This window comes from Musa acuminata, chromosome BXJ2-7, assembly GCF_036884655.1.
Source record: "Musa acuminata AAA Group cultivar baxijiao chromosome BXJ2-7, Cavendish_Baxijiao_AAA, whole genome shotgun sequence".
NCBI lineage: Eukaryota > Viridiplantae > Streptophyta > Magnoliopsida > Zingiberales > Musaceae > Musa > Musa acuminata.
In genome coordinates this window covers 1,539,565-1,559,828 of record NC_088344.1, presented here as the reverse complement: position 1 = coordinate 1,559,828, position 20,264 = coordinate 1,539,565, and the positions used below count along the sequence as shown (strand labels likewise).

At 44.0% G+C, this 20,264-nt stretch overlaps 1 protein-coding gene across 2 annotated transcripts; it reads left to right on the top strand.

The window, feature by feature from the left end:
- The first annotated feature begins 5,100 nt into the window (after positions 1 to 5,100).
- Positions 5,101 to 10,220, top strand: LOC108953342 (receptor-like serine/threonine-protein kinase SD1-8). 2 transcript variants are annotated; one of them, XM_065115841.1, is made up of 7 exons: positions 5,101 to 6,386; positions 8,589 to 8,702; positions 8,785 to 8,951; positions 9,022 to 9,232; positions 9,310 to 9,547; positions 9,629 to 9,779; positions 9,844 to 10,220. In XM_065115841.1, exons 1-7 carry the CDS (start codon positions 5,102 to 5,104, stop codon positions 10,150 to 10,152), a joined length of 2,475 nt encoding a protein of 824 aa, XP_064971913.1. In that variant the 5' UTR covers position 5,101; the 3' UTR covers positions 10,153 to 10,220. The 2 variants fall into 2 exon arrangements, with proteins under 2 accessions (XP_064971913.1, XP_064971912.1); XM_065115840.1 differs by having other exon boundaries at positions 8,782 to 8,951.
- The last annotated feature ends 10,044 nt before the right edge of the window (positions 10,221 to 20,264 follow it).

The following is a 20,264-nucleotide window of genomic DNA, read 5'->3' as shown; positions in this document are numbered from 1 at the left end:
GACTGCCTTTTGCACATCCATTTAACATTTTGAGATATCACAAATCTATATATGCTATATTTTCTAAATGCAGAGCGGCAGCTTTTATACAGGATTCACCTGATCGTGCAAAGGCCTTGCTGTGGTTCTTGTTGGGGGATATGTTTCGCTCCAAATCTTTCCTTCGATTCTCCCTTACGTAGCCCTTCTTCTCTCAAGGTATCAATTGGAGTTTTTCGATAGCTTATCATGCAGTAAAAACACCTATATGCTACATTTGATCATATGTATCTGTAAATCTATATTTATTTATCCAGAATATCTGTTTAGTCTTTTGATACTTTTTGTCTGAAATCCATCTTTTCTTCCCAGGAGACGGCAAAATTCCTCTTTCTCATCCCAAAAGTGCTCCTTGATGCTTAGTCCTAAATTTAGATTACTGGGTACATTTAATTGATATTGAAAGGAAACCAAGAAAACGTTTGGTTGGGTGTTTGGTGGCAGCAATTATGATAGTTTAGCCTATACCCTTAGGTTACCATACACTTACTTCTCCAGTGCTGTTTTTAGGGAAGGAGGGAGAAGCATTATCATTAGTGGTTGCATCCTTTGACGTTTGGCATTTTCATTGCTAGAAAGAAAATAGAAAGGAGAAGAGACAGACAGAGGATGAGAATGTAAGATACAGTTTATGCTGAACATATAAAGGTGGTATCTTAGAGGATATCATGGATGCCAAGGTTTAGTGAGGCCCTAAATTTCTTGCTTGTCACCACATGAAGAATTTGATTTTGGTGTATAGTTCATGTTCAACAACAGTCCAACCACTTGCAAATATATTTCCTGTTCTCTCCGTAGGCCTTTGTCTTCCAACTGTTGGGGTAAGTGTCCAAGATTACATGAGATTCTTATTTCTTATCAGATTCTAGTTGCTAAGTTATTACAATCGCATTGGCTAACATGCATTAAGCATAAAATGACATTGTTTTACATCTAGGAAGCCAGCCGGATTCTGATTTCCGACCTATTGTTGTTTTTTCAATCTCTTAGTTTGTAATTTCTTTGTTCTGATTTGGTTTTCCTTATAGAGATTAAGAAGATCATCAGAAATTAGGATATACAAATGAGTGTGAGAAAAGACTTGACGAGGAGAAGACAAAAAGAAGAATTAGGATACAAATGAATGCAAGAAAAGATCTTCGAGGAAGAGAAGATAATTAAGAAGAACAAGGAGATTACAGGGCCAACAAAACCTAGAATATACTAGTACTAGCTTTATCTGAAAAAGTCATACCAAATCTTGAGACATGACTTGTTTATAAACTTGGGTGCCGTAAGAACTCCAAAGACTTTGTTTCAGAGCGAAGAAAATATGAATATATGAAGTTTCATGTGATCATGGCTTCTATTCACATGTATGTGAGGTGTCCTTCTAAATTGTATTCAAGAAACCTGATGGCTATTATATAAATAAAATTTAAACTCCAATGAGTTGAACAACGAAACAAAAAGTTGAGAGTGCGGACTTCACAACGATCTTCTTGGTGAGTTATGATAAGCTTCTTTTGCAAGCTCCTGGACTTTTTGATCAATTTCGGTAGAACTTTCGATGAACGTCCAGACTTCCGATGAACTCCCAACGAAATCGTGTTCTTGACTCTGGGACTTCATTTTTTTTTTTTTATGCTTTACTATCGTAGTTAATCCTACACACTTAAAACTCACTTCGATTTAGGCAATTATTACTAAGCTAATCAAATATTGTCCGACATGTCATTGGTTCATCGACGCTTCGTCTGATTCTTCGGCGCATCGTCCTCTCTTGTGGCCTATTGACCAATCGGCTAATTGACCTCCACAACTTCGATTTCCTTGGCGCAATATCCACTCTTCTTGACCCGATGCCCGAACTCATGACTCGAAGTCTTTCGTCGATACGTCGACCGATCCTTCGACACGACGTCTAATCTTCTGACATGTATTTCTCCGGCCCAACATGATTCTTCCTACTTTAATTGCCTCTCCTTGGTCGAAGCTTCATGTGTCACTCAAAACGTAGATCAAATCATAAACTCTATCAATTAATTTTATCATCAAAATCTAAGATTTAATACAAGGATGTCTAGTATGAGTACTTCACTCTTTAATACCAAATTTATAGGTTTGGAAGTTCCAAATCTAGTAACAGTCGGTTATTGAGAGTGACAACCAACCATACGATGGCTATTGAGTGTCGATAGGAGATCATACGCTCTCAATATTATGAGAGGAATATCCTGTGTTCTTGCTCAAATAAATCCTTGGCCAAGGTCATTCAAATTAAGAGAGAAAGAGTTCTCTGGGAGAATCTGATTAGAGCGAGACTCGAGGATAAACCGTATGAGCTTAACAACACCATGCCCGTTATATGGTCTCTGAGATATTAGATGAATGAGGGACTATATGTACACGATAACCGAGGACAGATAGGTCCAAAGGATTGGATTCCCTTGTATCATCTAGGTATTGCAGCGTAGTGGCCTAGTACGCTTGTAGTCGATAAGTCGAGTGAATTATTATGAAGATAATAATTCACAAAGCAAGAAAGAATTCCAATAGGTATGACTCACGACAACGAACATATATTTGGGAATTTTGAGATTTTATTTTTTTGATCTTCCATTGCACATGTGATGTCGCGCCCAAGATTTCCCAACACTATGATCGGGAATATATAGCGATATATTTTTATAGGCAAATTGCTAGTCATAGGTGCCCTGCAAGCCAATCACATGAGTGATGGCACGTGCGACATGATACACATTTTTTTCATTATATTTTGATATTTTTATCACTTTATATTGCTTATTGCATATATGCATATTGTGATGTCCGTTGATCTGTATAATGAGATTGAGATCATGATGAGATCGTGATAATAAGTTGAATCACTTTTAAACATAGACCCTAAATAATTATGGTCATAAGTTACTCGAGAGGGACATTAAGATAACATGAAAAACTAGTGTGTTGTATACTTGTTCATATGATGGAGGCAGCTAGTCTCATAGCTGCTCGTGTGGGGATACTAATATGAATCGGTCTCAATATCATGATATCATCATAATCTAATTTCCGTTGCATATATCTAAAGACATTACAGTATATATTCATAATTAATATAAAGTAATAAAATATTATTATAATAATAACAAAAAATATTGTATAGTATGTTGCACGTATCATCACTCACATGATTTGCTTTCATGACACCTAACATTTAGTATAGCGACACTATGAAATCTCAACCCCCACCCGGGAGCTACTCAAGAACTAAATCGAAATCACTTCAAATACATCTCGAAATCACTCAAAGAACTAACTATTTAAAGTCACTCAAAAATCACCTTAGGCTCAAACCCCATAAGGTCAATAATGAATTCTCCTGTAGCATCCAAAATACAATTGGACCAAGTGATAGATAAAAAGCGAATGCTATATTGTTAAAGAAAGATGCTGTTTGAACTCTTTAAGAGTAAAGGGAAGATAATTCACACATTAATAAGAAAATATTTTAAAAATATTTATATGCAAAGAGTATATATTCTGGGTTTACTTTGCAACTTAGTAACTTAAAGTTTTTGTACTGAATTGATATGTGATTTGATATATGTTAACTCTAATCAATTTGATTTACATAGTAAAAGTATGTGGGTCACTAAAGTGAGGTCAGCGTGCTTCATATTTATTTGAAAGAGTCAATGTGGATCACTAAAGTCAAGTCAACGTGAGTCAATATGCCTCAATTCTTCTTGTTTTGGTATACTATCATAGATCATAATTTTCCACATGACAAGTGGTGGGTCTTTTTTAGAGACCTCACTTCCTCATATTTATTTGAAGGAGTCAAATACACAAGTCCCATCAATCACTGTTAGGCCATTCAATCATAATTAGATTCATGCCATAGTAGAAGGAAAAGACATTCCATCGCTGATTATCATGGATTCGTCTTGTTATGGCATACTATTATGGATCAAAATTTTCGACATGACAAGTGGTGGGTCCTTTTTACCTTACTACCTTATATATATTGGAAGAGTCAAAACTATTCTTTCTCACAAGCCTCATCAATCACTGTTAGGCCATTCGATCGTACTCGGAAGACATTCCACCGCTGACTAATTTACTTCTCGATGCCTACATAAAATACAAAAAATACAATTCACGTGCTGGACTTTTGTAAACTTAGGATTTGTACGCGATTATTCTTTTTAATTGAATCTTTATAATTTAGATTCATATAAAATAATTTAAGCTCTATTTCATTATAGATTTTTATTGTTCAACACATAATTAGGCATATTGAATATTGTTACTTCGGTTTGAAAAGACTTGGAGAATTCGATCGCGTCCAAGTGTATTTACTCTTTTGTGTGATACTAAAAATGTCAGCTAATTTAGTGAAAAAAATTTAAATAATTATCATAAAATTTATGATAAATAATTGAAATTATTATTAAAATATTTGATTATCAATAGAACATGTTCAACGTGAAAGATACGGAGTAATAGATTATTGAATCAAATTTATAGTCAATAACGTGTGATCATCTCCTAGGGCCTAGGGTCAAGTAAAAATCTTCGTACCATAAATGAGAATAAGATTAAGAATTTAAAATTTTATCCGATATATATATATATATAAATATATATATATATATATTGTAGTACTAAAGGTGTCAGCTAATTAGTTAAAAAAATTAAATAATTATCATAAAATTTTTAATTTATTCTTCATCATTTATTAAAAAAATAAAAACAAGAGGAAGCGATGTCGACAAGTTGAAATGACATGTTGGCTGGCTAGATGAGTTACAATGCCCGCAGCTACGTATCATATCTCCCTTATCACTCTTAAATACTATTATTATAATGCAGGGCCAAATAAGAAGTATAGAATTATCATCATTGCCCTTTCGGAAGAAATCATGTTAATATGCCAAATGAGAGTAAACAAGCAAATGACGTTGCGATGATGTTAGACAAAGAAACTAGTGTTTTCCATAAGCACGCTAACCAAATAAATGTACAGTATTCGACTTGCTTTTAAGATTCGACCACTAGGAATAATCAATTGACCATGAGGAGGCTCTCTTGGGCCACCTTCCTTCTCTACCTCCTCACCACTCTCTCCTCCCCCTCCAATGGAGCGGACACCTTGACTCTTCACCACCCCCTCGCTGACGGCGGGCAACCCTTGATCTCCAAGGGCGGCAGCTTCGCGTTGGGCTTCTTTAGCCCCACCGGTTCTGACAGCCGCTATATCGGGATATGGTACCACAAGATCTCAGTCCAAACGGTGGTGTGGGTCGCCAATCGCCAGCGTCCTGTCACCGGCAGCCATGGAAGCCTATCCGTGGCGGCCAACGGAACGCTCCGCATCACCGGCGAGAACTCGACCGTCGTCTGGTCCTCTCCGTCGCTCGCTCTTGCAAACCCGGTGGCGCAGCTCCTCGACGATGGGAACTTTGTCGTCAGGGAGAGGGATGGTAATCCTACTGATCCGAACAGCTTTGCGTGGCAGAGCTTCGACTACCCGACCGACTCGCTCCTGCCGGGTATGAAGCTCGGGTGGAATCTGACGATCGGGTTCAACCGCCAGCTCACGTCGTGGACGAACGCCAGCGACCCTGCGCCGGGCGAGTACACCTTCGGCATCGATCTGCGTGGCGATCCCCAGGTCTTTGAATGGTCAGGGACGGATCAGGTGTGGCGCGCCGGGCCATGGAACGGGCTGCGGCTCACCGGCGTCCCACAGATGACGTCTTACAACAAGATCTCGTTTCAGTTCTCCGTCGACGCCACCCAGGTCGTCTATGTCTTCCACATGATCGACGTATCGATCGTCTCCAGGCTGTTCATGAACCACTCCGGCAAAGTGGAGCGACTGGTGTGGGTCGACGACAGCAAGTTATGGAACCCTCTCTGGTCCAACCCCAATGACCTATGCGACAACATCTTCCCGTGCGGCCCCAACGCCGTCTGCGACCCCAGCATGTCGCCGCGGTGCAGCTGCCCGCAGGGGTTCCAGCCGAAGAATCCAACCAACTGGGAATTAAGGGACGGCTCCGACGGGTGCGTGAGGAAGACGGAGGTGGACTGCCGGTACGGGACCGACGGGTTCGCCTTAGTGAGCGGCGTGAAGCTACCGGACACGTCGAGCTCGACGGTGGAATGGGTCGGCACGACCCTGGACCAGTGCAGAGCTAAGTGTTTGAAGAATTGCTCGTGCACGGCCTACGCTCAAGCCAACATCAGCGGGAGCGGCAGCGGGTGCATACTGTGGAGTACTAATCTCACGGATCTGAGGGTGTACGGCAACGGAGGACAGGATCTCTATGTCAGGGCGGCGGCCGCCGATCTAGGTATGTACAGATCTGTCTCGCTTAGTTTGGATCGCTGGCTGCGGGAAGCCCGCAGTCGCCAGCAATTAGGGGTTGAAGCCTGTTAGCGTCGACCAGAGAGACAGGTTGTTAGTGTAAACAGCTTTGAGCCATGGCCTCGGGGCCGACGCGGTTAGGTTCGGGTCCGGATTGTCACGACCTTAGCTGGAATTGCCTAAGGCTTGCGGCACCCTTGCGGCCAAAGACGCGAACTTAGCTTGCGTTGCCTAAGTCGCGAGTCACTCTTGCGGCAAAGACGCGAACTTAGCTTGCGTTGCCTAAGTCGCGCTTCGCCCTTGCGATCTTGCTCCGCAAGGATCAGCCCACTTTGTAACCTCTCGCAGGTCCAGAAGGACCTGTAAAAGAGAAAGAGAGTTAGATCGAAAGAACGAGCAACGGACAAGTCCCGAAGTCTCGCGAAAAGGAAAGCTTTACAAGCAATTCGTCGAACACCTTGTGTGCACAAGAGAAAAGAGGGAGAGGGGGAAAAACAAGGCTTTCAAGGATGAACGAACAGCTGCAAGCCCACAAACAGCCGCTCACCTGGTCCCGGACGCAACACCAAGTTCTCGTAAAGGTCATGTGCGAATTTGCGAAAGAGTGTTCAACGCCCGGTATATAACCGAAGCCCCATCCAGCCATGTGCCACCCGGGGGGTTCCTGGGGTCTGAGCTGGCTAACATTTTGGTGGGCGGAGGCAGCACTCCGCTCACCTCCCGCGGCACGCGAAAACGGAGCCGTTTTGGGCTGTTTTGGGGCTGTTTTGCTCGGTTCGGTGAACGGTCGCTTTGCAACGCTGCAGCTTGTTCGAACTTACATATTTACAAGCAAAATGACCCAAAACCATAAGAAAACATGCTGTCAAGCAGCTGTACATGCGGGTGTGAGCGACGAACGGTTCGTTGAACGGAGTTGTTGCGGGTGCGCGACGACCGTTCGTGACAGGATGGCGGGATCTCTCCGGTGCGGCCCTCGGGTTCGCCGTGATGGTCGCGCTGAGGTGGTACGATCGGGACGGGGTCGCTTTTTTTCCTCCGGGCGGGAACTCCTCCCCGCACGTCCAGCGGAGACCTTCGGCTTCGCTCCTGCACAAAGGTCAGGTCGGGAAGCTCGACCCGACCCTTCCGACGATCGAGTCAGAAGATAGTGGAAGAGATTTCGGAAGAATAAGAGTTTTTTCTCATCTGCCCCCACTTGCTTGTTGAGAGTGCGAGGGTATTTATAGAGAAGCTTGTCGTGGTTTAATGTGCCCGTTTGCAAAGGCAGATGGTGGCGTCTGACATTGGTTTGGCGTGGTGTGAAGAACCAAACTGCCGCAAGGCATGGGCGTGCCTCGGTCGTCGTTCTCCTCTACCTCTGCCAAACAGGTTGGGCAACGTTGAAGTCGTTGTCTGAGAGCGGGTGACGTCAGCGCACATCGCGTCGGCATTATTGCCCTCTTTGGGCAGAGTGTCGTCCAAGCGTGGCTGACGTCGTGGCGTGTCATGTCGCTATTATTACCCTAATCACAGGTGATGACGAGGGTTAAGGTGGCGTTTTTGACTTTGATGCCGCAATCTCCTCCATGTGAGGAGATTTATGATTGGGATGACCGTAGCCATGATCGATTGCTTCGACTTTGAATCTCATTTAGAGAGTCAAATAAAGTGTCGATATATCTTGATTTCTATATATTTGTTCAAAATTTATGAAGAAGTCCCATGTACTTTTATTATATCTTGGTAAAATAATATCATTAAGAAAAGGATCATGGATATATAAAGTATGAAACATAGAAGAGAAAAACAGAACATATCGCCAATTAAAAGATCATTGATATATAAAGCATGAAACATAGAATAATTTTTTTAAAAATTACTAATAAAAAATAAGAATATATATACAAAGAAGGGATAAAAGGCATGTGAATGTAAGATTATAGGTGTTGCTTGTAAGACCCATATTCCTTGGAATCAATAATCAACAATGAAGCAGCCATTGACCACAGACCTTTTTCTTTTTGTGTGCCATTTGTGATATTATAGTAGCTCATAGGAAAAATAGTCCAAGCAGTATTTTACATCTCTGAAGGTGGTGGTACTAAAAATATCATGCTAATATATACTGCACGCTTCTCGAAGGTTTTTATCTGAGGAGAACATATAATTTTGTTCTTGTTTTCATATGATCATGTTGATGTTTCAGGCTCAGAATCAAGTCATCACCGGATCCATTTAACCGTGATCACTGTGATCCTTGCTCTCTTCATCTCAATCCTAGCTTTCGTCGGTTGCTGTGTTTGGAGAAGGAAGAAAAGAAGTACCATCAACATTTCTTCTTCTTTACCTTGTTACAACCACTTGAGAGGAAGCCTTCATCACCTCTTGTTATCACTCAGCAGGTATGTCAGGCATGGCCATCTCCTTCACAGAGCGACGTAACGATGAAGGAACAGAAGCGAAGGACTTGGACCTCCCATTGTTCGATCTTGGAACGGTCGCCGACGCCACAAGCAACTTCTCCATAGAAAGCAAGCTCGGCGAGGGGGGATTTGGTCCCGTGTACAAGGTAGGGAATCGACCGAGTCTCGCGGTTTACAGTTTCACCAATTTGGCTGCTCTCAACCAGAAGCTCGCAGGGCAAGCTGGAGGACGAGCAAGAGATTGCTGTGAAGAGGCTGTCCAAGACATCGGTGCAGGGCATCGATGAGTTCATGAACGAGGTGGTGTTGATCGCCAAGCTACAGCACCGTAACCTTGTTCGCCTTCTTGGTTGCTGCATTCAAGGAGAAGAAAGGATGTTGATCTACGAGTACATGCCCAACGGAAGCTTGGACTCCTTCCTCTTTGGTGATCAGTTCATCCTTTCACCTTCTCATGGCATTTTGCATCTCCATTCATCACTCATCATGAGAATCGTTGCTCAGATAAAGCCAAGGGTTGGTTGCTGAACTGGCCAACGCGTTACAGCATCATAGTTGGGATTTCTCGAGGTCTTCTGTACCTCCATCAGGATTCCAGATTGAGGATCATCCACAGGGATCTGAAAGCTAGCAACATTCTTCTCGACATGCACATGAACCCTAAGATATCTGACTTCGGCATGGCAAGGATATTTGGAGGGGACGAATCGGAAGTAAACACCAAGAGAGTCGTCGGAACATAGTAAGACTTCAAGAACACATAATACATGTGCATCGTGACCAGCAGAATCAAAGACGCTTCTTACTCTTACCATTACTGCAGCGGATACATGTCTCCCGAATACGCCATGGATGGAATCTTCTCCGTGAAATCTGATGTGTTCAGTTTCGGCGTGTTGGTACTTGAGATCATCAGCGGCAAAAAGAACAGAGGAATCTATGACTCGTCACGCAGCCTCAATCTTCTGGGATACGTAAGTATAAGAACTCATCGTCGTCTTCCTCCCTCGGTGTGCCACTAACAGTGATTGCCTTCAGACGTGGAGCCTATGGCGAGAAGGTAAAGGCCCCGACTTGGTCGACGAAGCCATCGGCGACTCGTACCCCAAGGCGGAAGTCTTGAGGTGCCTGAAGGTCGGCCTTCTGTGCGTTCAGGAACGGCCGGAGGACAGACCAACGATGTCGTCGGTGCTGTTGATGTTGGGAAGCGACAGCGCGCTGCTGCCGCAGCCGAGGCAACCGGGCTTTGTTGCCATGAGAGGGCCGCTGGACCCCGATTCCTCGAGGAGCAAGCAGGACTCGTTGTCCATCAACAATGTGTCGGTCACGATGTTTGAAGGTCGATGATGAATGCCCCAAATAAACATAACAACGAAATGATGTAGAATCGAATCCTGCAAGAGCTGTTAGACTAATCGGTGCTACTAATTGATGCAAGTACAACATGATAATGGAACAAATATCTCAATATTCTAGACGAAGTAAAAGAAAACAAATAATAAAATAATTAATTATGTCATCTTATGATCACTCGATTAATATTATGTGGAAAATATATACTGTTACACTCATGTTGAACGTCTTTATATTGTGATAATATTATGCTGAAAATATATCAAATATGAATACAAGCAGCTTGAAATTTAAATAAAAAATAATAAACTGTCAACTCGTTATTATCATGTGATAATCATTTTATTGTGTAAATCAATGAAAAATAATATAATATACTATTACATTCATATTAGAAGTGAGGTTATAAGGAGAATATGAGGTTACACATTGATAGGGCATACTTTGATATCACCCCCCTAGCAACGATCAATAGCCACATCAGCACCAACATGGGGCCTCAAGGCTAACATAGTGTACTATGTCGATGCGATACCTCAAGCTTGGATAGGTCGACACATTGATAGGGCATACATACTTTGATATCACCCCTATGGTCAGCGCCAACATGGGGCCACAAGGCTAACATAGTGTACTATGTCGATGCGATACCTCAAACTTGAACAGGACGACCACTTGCTCTCGCATTATTCGAGGTCATGCAAGATGATGTCACATTGCATAGAGCCACCTTGGAAAGCTTGGAATGGCATCGCTCAACGTGCATCCATGTAGGTTGGTCTATGTCCACACGAAAGGTACGACCCAACCGTGCGAGGAGCCGATGGCCATTAACATACCATGTACCATCGACCTTCGTCCACAAGTATAAAAACCAATCTCTTGACCAGCGTTAGAGAGAGAGACTTGGAACACTCAAACTTCCCTTAACACTCATCACTTAACACTAAATTAAGTTTCAGATAGGTCGAGTCTGAAAATCCCCCTATCGACTTCGACATGTGTGAAGGAACTACTAGTCATAGGTGTCTTGTAAGTCAATCATGTGAGTGATGACACGTGCAACATGATACACGTTTTTTTTTCTTATTATATTATTCGATATTTTATCACTTTATCTTGCATGCTATATATATTGTGATATGCTATTCATAGGTGTCCTATAAGTTAATCACGTTGAGTGATGGTACGTGTGATATGACATATAATTTTTTTGCTTATTATTATTATTATTATTATTATATTTTTTAACTTTATATATATATATATATATATATATATATATATATATATATATATATAGTGATGTCCATGGATTTGTACAATGGGAATCGGATCATGGTGAGATCACGATAATGAAACTAATTTACCTTTAAACACGGACCCTAAATAATTTCGGTCATAGGTTACTCGAGACGAACATCGAGATAATCGGACATACTAATGTGCTGTATACCCGTTCATATGATGGAGGCGGTTGGTCTCCTAGCTGCTCGTGTGGGGACACTAAGGCTACAATACAAATGTTAATTGGAGAATGAGTTCATTGATTGATCCGCTCATAGAATGCTAGAAGATTAATGATGCCTCATTATTAGACAACAATTCTATCACCCTAGTGGTGTAGTCCTTAGACTTGAGATATCAATGTTGGGAAATCATGGGGGGCGACATCATATGCGCAGCGGAAGAACAAGAAAACAAAAATCCCCGATTCTCAAAAAGACGTTCGTCGTCGTGCGAAGATTGGTGCGCAAAATCCGCAAAACATAAAACTGCGTATAGAGATTGTGTTACCTAGGGAGATCGTATATCCCTGTTTCCTTGCAGATCCTCAGGAGAGGGTGAAGGAGGTCAAGCGTCCTCCTCTCTAGCGGTGATCCACACAGCAGGGTTGCGACGACGCTCCTCAAAACTCCAAGCCTACTCTGAGGTGGAGAGGGAGAGGAGAATAGGAAGGGCAAGCAAAGACTCTAGCCTATGAGGCTGTGAATCCCTCCTATTTATAGAGATCCCGTGTCAAAACCCTAATGGGTCCTTTCCCTAGTGGGTATTGGATCTGCATCCAATAAGACAAGGGCTCCGTCGGATATCTCATATCCGAACCTCTACTCATCGCAATGCCTACCATATGTGTGTGACCCTCTAGGCCCAATATCGAGCTGGCCGTGAGTCATACCTGTCAGAACTCCTTCTAACTAAGTGAATTATTATCTCTGTAATAATTCACTCGACTCATCGACTACGGAAGTACTAGGCCACTACGCCGTAGTCCCCAGACGATACAGGGGAATCCAATCCATTGGACCTGTCTGTCCTCAGTTACCATGTACCTATAGTCCCTCATCCATCTAATATCCCAGAGACCGTATATCGAGCATGGTGCTGTCAGACCCATACGGTTTCTACTTGAGTCTCGCTTTAATCGGATTCTCCCGGAGAACTCTTTCTCTCTCAACCCGAATGACCCTGGCCAGGGATTTGTCTGAGCAAGAACACATAGGATATTCCTCTCATGATACCGAGAGTGGATGATCCTCTATCGACATTCAATAGCCCTCGTAAGGTCGACTACCACTCCCAATGACCAGCTGTACTAGATCTGGGAACAGCCAAACCTATAAGTCTGGTATCAAAGAGTGGAGCACTCATACAGGACATCCTTGGTGTCTCAAGTCTAAGAACCAGATACACCACTAGGACTACGGAATCGTTGTTTGACAATAAGGCATCATCAACCATCCAGCATTCCGTAAGCGGATCAATCAGTGAACTCATTCTCCAATGAGCACCTGTACTGTATCCCTAGTGTCCCTACACGAGCAGCTATGAGACCAGCTGCATCCATCATATGGACGGGTATACAGCACACCAGTCTATCCGGTTATCACGATGTCCCTCTCGAGTAACCTATGACCGGGATTATTTAGGATATGTGTTTAAAGGTGAATCGATCTCATTATCGTGATCTCATCACGATCCGATTCCCATTGCACAAATCCAAGGACATCACTATACATATGCATTTATGCAATAGTTATAAAGTGATATACGCCAAAAATATAATAAGCAAAAAGATTCTGTATCAAGTCACACGTGCCATCACTCACGTGATTGGCTTGCTGGGCACTTATGACTAGCAATCTCCCACTTGACCTAAAGCCAATCACCTATGTGTCTGATCCCCATCAGACCCCTGTGACGCTCAAAGACAATCTGAGACAATGGCTTTGTTAGTGGATCTGCAATGTTATCTTCGGATGGAACTCTTTCCACTGCTACATCTCCTTGGGTCACGATCTCTCTGATAAGGTGGAACCTCCTCAGAACATGCTTAGATTTCTGATGAGACCTAGGTTCCTTCGCTTGAGCAATTGCCCCGTTGTTGTCGCAATATAGGGAAATCGGCTCCTCACTATCCGGCACGACTCCCAAATCTGTGATGAACTTCTTCAACCAGACTCCCTCCTTTGCTGCATCTGATGCAGCAATGTACTCCGCCTCTGTGGTCGAGTCAGCAGTGGTATCTTGCTTGGAACTCTTCCAGCACACTGCTCCTCCATTCAAGGTGTACACATACCCTGAATTCGACTTGCTATCATCGACATCAGACTGAAAACTTGAGTCAGTGTAGCCTTCAACCTTAAGGCTATTACCTCCATATACTAGTAAAAGATCCTTAGTCCTTCTCAAGTACTTAAGGATACACTTTACTGCTTTCCAGTGCTCCAAGCCTGGATCCGCCTGATACCTGCTCGTGACACTCAGAGCATGCGCTATATCAGGCCTAGTACATAGCATGGCATACATGATAGACCCTATTGCTGAGGCATAAGGTATCATATCCATGTTCGCCCTTTCTTCTGGAGTCTTTGGGGACATACTCGTAGAAAGCGATATCCCATGTCTCATCGGTATGAGACCTCTTTTGGAATTTTCCATGCCAAACCTTTTGACAATAGTTTCTATGTACCTGGACTGGGATAAGCCAAGCATCCTTTTGGATCTATCTCTATAGATTCTAATCCCCAAGATATAAGATGCTTCTCCTAAGTTCTTCATGGAGAAGTGTCTAGATAACCAAGCCTTTATTGTGGATAGCATTCCTATGTCATTCCCAATGATGAGGATGTCATCCACATATAACACCAAAAAAGCTAATAGCGCTCCCACTTACCTTTCTGTATACACAAGGCTCATCTTCGTTCTTAACGAAGTCATAAGATCTGATTGCCTCATCAAATCTTATGTTCCAACTTCGGGAAGCTTGCTTTAGTCCATAAATGGATCTAAGCAACCTACACACCTTATCTGGGCAGTTCTTGGACACGAATCCCTCAGGTTGCATCATATACACCTCCTCCTCCAGGTTCCCGTTGAGGAATGCGGTTTTCACATCCATCTGCCAGATCTCATAATCATAGTGTGCTGCAATAGCCAATAGAATTCTGATGGATTTTAGCATTGCTACCGGTGAGAAAGTTTCGTCGTAGTCAACACCTTGCCTTTGACGATACCCCTTAGCCACTAGCCTTGCTTTATAGGTCTCTACCTTTCCATCTACTCCGATCCTTTTCTTAAAGATCCACTTGCAACCGATGGGTACAATACCTTCGGGTGCATCAACTAGGTTCCAAACCTTAATGAAGTAGGAGTAACCTCCAATGGCATGAGTTGACATGGGTCCACATACATCACTATGTATGAGTTCCAACAACTCAGTGGCTCTCTCTCCAGTTCCACTAAATGGAGAGTTGGTCAGTTTTCCACGAATGCAAGGCTCACAAGTTGCATGTGACACATAGTCGAATGGATCTATATATCCATCATTTAGCAACTTTTGAATCCTTCTTTCATGGATGTGACCTCGCCTACAATGCCACAGGTATGCACTGTTCAACTCATCTCGTTTCCTTTTGGACATATTTATATTCATGATATGTGGAGTGGTGTCTAACATAAATAAACCATTATGCAATGTTCCTTTCGTGATGATCTTATCATCTAATAATATCGAACAACCATTGTTCTCAAAAACAAATTTATATCCACTAACTGTTAAACATGAAATGGAGATAATGTTTTTGATAATAGAAGGAACAAAATAACATGCATCTAATGCAATAAAAGCTCCACTAGGCAGATGTAGGGCGACCTCGCCAACAGCTAAAACAGCAACTTTTGCTCCATTACCCATCTTGAGGTCCATCGCGCCTCTCTCTAGTCTCCTAGGCCTTGCCAGAACCTGCAACGAATTACATATATGATAAGCACTACCGGTATCTAATACCCATGTGTTATCATAAGAGTCTGACAAATGGAGACCGATCATGAATGTACCTGAAGCTTCATCAAGCTTTTGTTTCGCCCTTTCTGCAAGGTACTCTTTGCAGTTTCTCTTCCAGTGCCCATCTTTACCACAGTGGAAGCACTGGCCTTTGTCCTTTGTTGGGTCTTTCTTAGCAACCTTTGCTTTACCTTGTTTGCCCTTGCCCTTTCCCTTCTTAAGGGACCTTTCTGCTTTCCTTTTCTTTCTGGTCTCACCAGTGTAGAGAACTGGCTTCTCTTTCTTAATAGTACTCTCTGCCTCCCTCAACATATTGAGGAGCTCTGGGAGAGTCACCTCAAGCTTGTTCATATTAAAGTTCATTATGAACTGTGAAAAGGAATCTGGTAGGGACTGAAGCACAATGTCCACACACAAGTTATCCTCTAGGACCATTCCTAGACCTGTGAGTTTCTCTATCCACTCAATCATCTTTAGGACATGGTTCTGAACCGGTGTCCCCTCAGTCATCCTAGCGCGGAAAAGGCTCTTGGATATCTCATATCGTTGAGTCCTTCCCTGTTCCTCAAACAATTTACGGACATGTAGGAGAATGGATCTGGCATCCATCTTTTCATGTTGTCTCTGTAACTCTGGAGTCATAGAGCCCAACATATAGCACTGAGCAAGAGTGGAGTCATCAATGTACTTCACGTAGCGAGCGATCTCATCCTCGCTTGCCCCTTCTTCGGGCGTAGGCATCACTGTATCAAGGACGTACACGATTTTCTCCGCTGTGAGAACAATTCTCAAGTTACGGAGCCAATCCGTATAATTTGGACCAGTGAGGCGGTTGACATCAAGTATGCCACGTAAGGGATTTGAAAGCGACATTTTCTGAAAATAAAGATGTAGCAAAAATGAATAACATGCAGATTTTGCAAGAAATAAACTATCAAGATATGGACTTCTATCTTAATATGCTCCCACTATTTTACTAACGAGTCACGCGACACCCTCAGCACGTGAAACGGAAGTCTCCGGCAGACTTCTAGTGGGGATCAGGATCCAATCAGCGTCTTAGTGTAACCTCGAGGGACTCGACCAATCACACTAAGCCTAAAAGGTAGACAACTCTTGCCGATCACAACTCCTTGTGATTCCCGTCCTGTTCGGCCTCCGAATCACCATGGCCTCGAGGGACTCGACCAACCATGATGCTCGGTTAAGTCAACACCTTCGTTACAAGATGAGTCTGATTTGATGATATACCCTCGAGGGACTCGACCAAGCATATCATGCCCTCAGGTCACCGGTGACATCTCTATGTCGTAAGCAAGATAGCGAATCGCGATATAGGTGAGTCTCGAGGGACTCGACCAACTCAACCTACACCGGGATTCGGTTCCTACTCATAACGATGGAAGGCCACGTGGGTCAATCTAATTGCCTCACGTTTACCGACTTAATATTATCGAGAGATGTTTCTATAATTTGGTCTCCTAATATGACATGTCACACATATACATATTTAATATATATCTACATCGCATGCAAATATATATATATATCTAGTATGTGTATAAGCAATCACACCAGATGATCATGGACTACAACCTAATATGATTAGGCCCGAGCCAGTAGGCCTAATCACTCACATCAAGATCTATGTGTGCAACGGTGCATCTCCATGCCCTGTGATCGTCCATCTCGTCCTCGTCGGTTTCGTCGACATCTTGATGCATCTCCATGCATCACGATCGTCCGTCTCGTGGGTCCCGCTATCGCATCCACGCTCCCGCTGCGCCTCCTCATGTGATTACAACTTAATCATAGGCACGCAGGCCCGACAATAAACGAGAAATATAATGGAGGTTCGTAGACCTCAATAATAATAATCACAAGTACACACATCACACGGTCCATGATCATCCGTCCATACATCATACATCACATGTATAAATAATCATCATCATGTAGGACTACTAGATAATAATAAAAATAATAATCAACTAAACCTTTTAATTAATTAATATTTTCTGAAATCAGGGACATGTAGGGAATTTCTCAATTCCTAAGGGTATTTTCGTAATTTGGATAAAAGATAGAAACTGGAATTTCTTAAATTCCGAGGGGCAAAACTGTCTTTTTCCCATAAAACCCTAATTCCGAGGGGCGGGGCGCTGCCCTCGCCTGCGGGCGGCACGCCCGCTGGCGGCGATGCCGCTGTGGGTGGGCTCCCCCTTCGGGCGCCGCTGCCTCCGCAGGCGGTGCTGTCCAGCCGGGCGGCCGCCCCTGTGGGGGGGTTTCGCCCGCGGGAGCAGCGGCGGCAGGCGTCGCGCGTCGCTGCCCTGCGGCGGCAGGCGCCGCTTTCTTTCGGCGGCAGGCGCCGCTGCCCTGCGGCGCCTCTGCTCGTGGGTTGCCAGCCCCGCCAGCAGCAAGCCTGCTGCAAGCAGACCGCCGGCCGGCTGCTGCAGGCACAGCGCTTGCGCATGCGCTGTGCTGCCTGGCTGCGGCTGCGGCTGCCGCTGCAGGTGGCTGCAGGCATGCAGATCGAGGGCAGCAACTGTTGCTGCCCTTCCTTGCTTTTGCGTCAACGATTTTGACGTCAATATTCTTCCTAAACACAACACACGCAGTTCAAAAACCAATCATTCGCACGAACAACCTGGCTCTGATACCACTGTTGGGAAATCATGGGGGGCGACATCATATGCGCAGCGGAAGAACAAGAAAACAAAAATCCCCGATTCCCAAAAAGATGTTCGTCGTCGTGCGAAGATTGGTGCGCAAAATCCGCAAAACACAAAACTGCGTATAGAGATTGTGTTACCTAGGGAGATCGTATATCCCTGTTTCCTTGCAGATCCTCAGGAGAGGGTGAAGGAGGTCAAGCGTCCTCCTCTCTAGCGGTGATCCACACAGCAGGGTTGCGACGACGCTCCTCAAAACTCCAGGCCTACTCTGAGGTGGAGAGGGAGAGGAGAATAGGAAGGGCAAGCAAAGACTCTAGCCTATGAGGCTGTGAATCCCTCCTATTTATAGAGATCTCGTGTCAAAACCCTAATGGGTCCTTTCCCTAGTGGGTATTGGATCTGCATCCAATAAGACAAGGGCTCCGTCGGATATCTCATGTCCGAACCTCTACTCATCGCAATGCCTACCATATGTGTGTGACCCTCTAGGCCCAATATCGAGCTGGCCGTGAGTCATACCTGTCAGAACTCCTTCTAACTAAGTGAATTATTATCTCTGTAATAATTCACTCGACTCATCGACTACGGAAGTACTAGGCCACTACGCCGTAGTCCCTAGACGATACAGGGGAATCCAATCCATTGGACCTGTCTGTCCTCAGTGTTGGGAAATCATAAGGGGGCGACATCATATGCGCAGCGGAAGAACAAGAAAACAAAATCCCCGATTCCCAAAAAGATGTTCGTCGTCGTGCGAAGATTGGTGCGCAAAAATCCGCAAAACACAAAACTGCGTATAGAGATTGTGTTACCTAGGGAGATCGTATATCCCTGTTTCCTTGCAGATCCTTAGGAGAGGGTGAAGGAGGTCAAGCGTCCTCCTCTCTAGCGGTGATCCACACAGCAGGGTTGCGACGATGCTCCTCAAAACTCCAGGCCTACTCTGAGGTGGAGAGGGAGAGGAGAATAGGAAGGGCAAGCAAAGACTCTAGCCTATGAGGCTGTGAATCCCTCCTATTTATAGAGATCCCGTGTCAAAACCCTAATGGGTCCTTTCCCTAGTGGGTATTGGATCTGCATCCAATAAGACAAGGGCTCCGTCGGATATCTCATATCCGAACCTCTACTCATCGCAATGCCTACCATATGTGTGTGACCCTCTAGGCCCAATATCGAGCTGGCCGTGAGTCATACCTGTCAGAACTCCTTCTAACTAAGTGAATTATTATCTCTGTAATAATTCACTCGACTCATCGACTACGGAAGTACTAGGCCACTACGCCGTAGTCCCCAGACGATACAGGGGAATCCAATCCATTGGACCTGTCTGTCCTCAGTTACCATGTACCTATAGTCCCTCATCCATCTAATATCCCAGAGACCGTATATCGAGCATGGTGCTGTCAGACCCATACGGTTTCTACTTGAGTCTCGCTCTAATCGGATTCTCCCGGAGAACTCTTTCTCTCTCAACCCGAATGACCCTGGCCAGGGATTTGTCTGAGCAAGAACACATGGGATATTCCTCTCATGATACCGAGAGTGGATGATCCTCTATCGACACTCAATAGCCCTCGTAAGGTCGACTACCACTCCCAATGACCAGCTGTACTAGATCTGGGAACAGCCAAACCTATAAGTCTGGTATCAAAGAGTGGAGCACTCATACAGGACATCCTTGGTGTCTCAAGTCTAAGAACCAGATACACCACTAGGACTACGGAATCGTTGTCTGACAATAAGGCATCATCAACCATCCAGCATTCCGTAAGCGGATCAATCAGTGAACTCATTCTCCAATGAGCACCTGAACTGTATCCCTAGTGTCCCTACATGAGCAGCTATGAGACCAGCTGCATCCATCATATGAACGGGTATACAGCACACCAGTCTATCCGGTTATCACGATGTCCCTCTCGAGTAACCTATGACCGGGATTATTTAGGATATGTGTTTAAAGGTGAATCGATCTCATTATCGTGATCTCATCACGATCCGATTCCCATTGCACAAATCCAAGGACATCACAATATATATGCATTTATGCAATAGTTATAAAGTGATATACGCCAAAATATAATAAGCAAAAAGATTCTGTATCAAGTCACACGTGCCATCACTCACGTGATTGGCTTGTTGGGCAC

Excerpts from the sequence above, each read along its gene's own strand:
- LOC108953342 (XM_065115840.1), top strand. The coding sequence starts at position 5,102 with ATGAGGAGGCTCTCTTGGGCCACCTTCCTTCTCTACCTCCTCACCACT. Across the intron at positions 6,387-8,588 it reads GGCGGCGGCCGCCGATCTAG|GCTCAGAATCAAGTCATCAC; the intron begins GTATGTACAGAT and ends TTGATGTTTCAG. Across the intron at positions 9,233-9,309 it reads CTTGGACTCCTTCCTCTTTG|ATAAAGCCAAGGGTTGGTTG; the intron begins GTGATCAGTTCA and ends ATCGTTGCTCAG.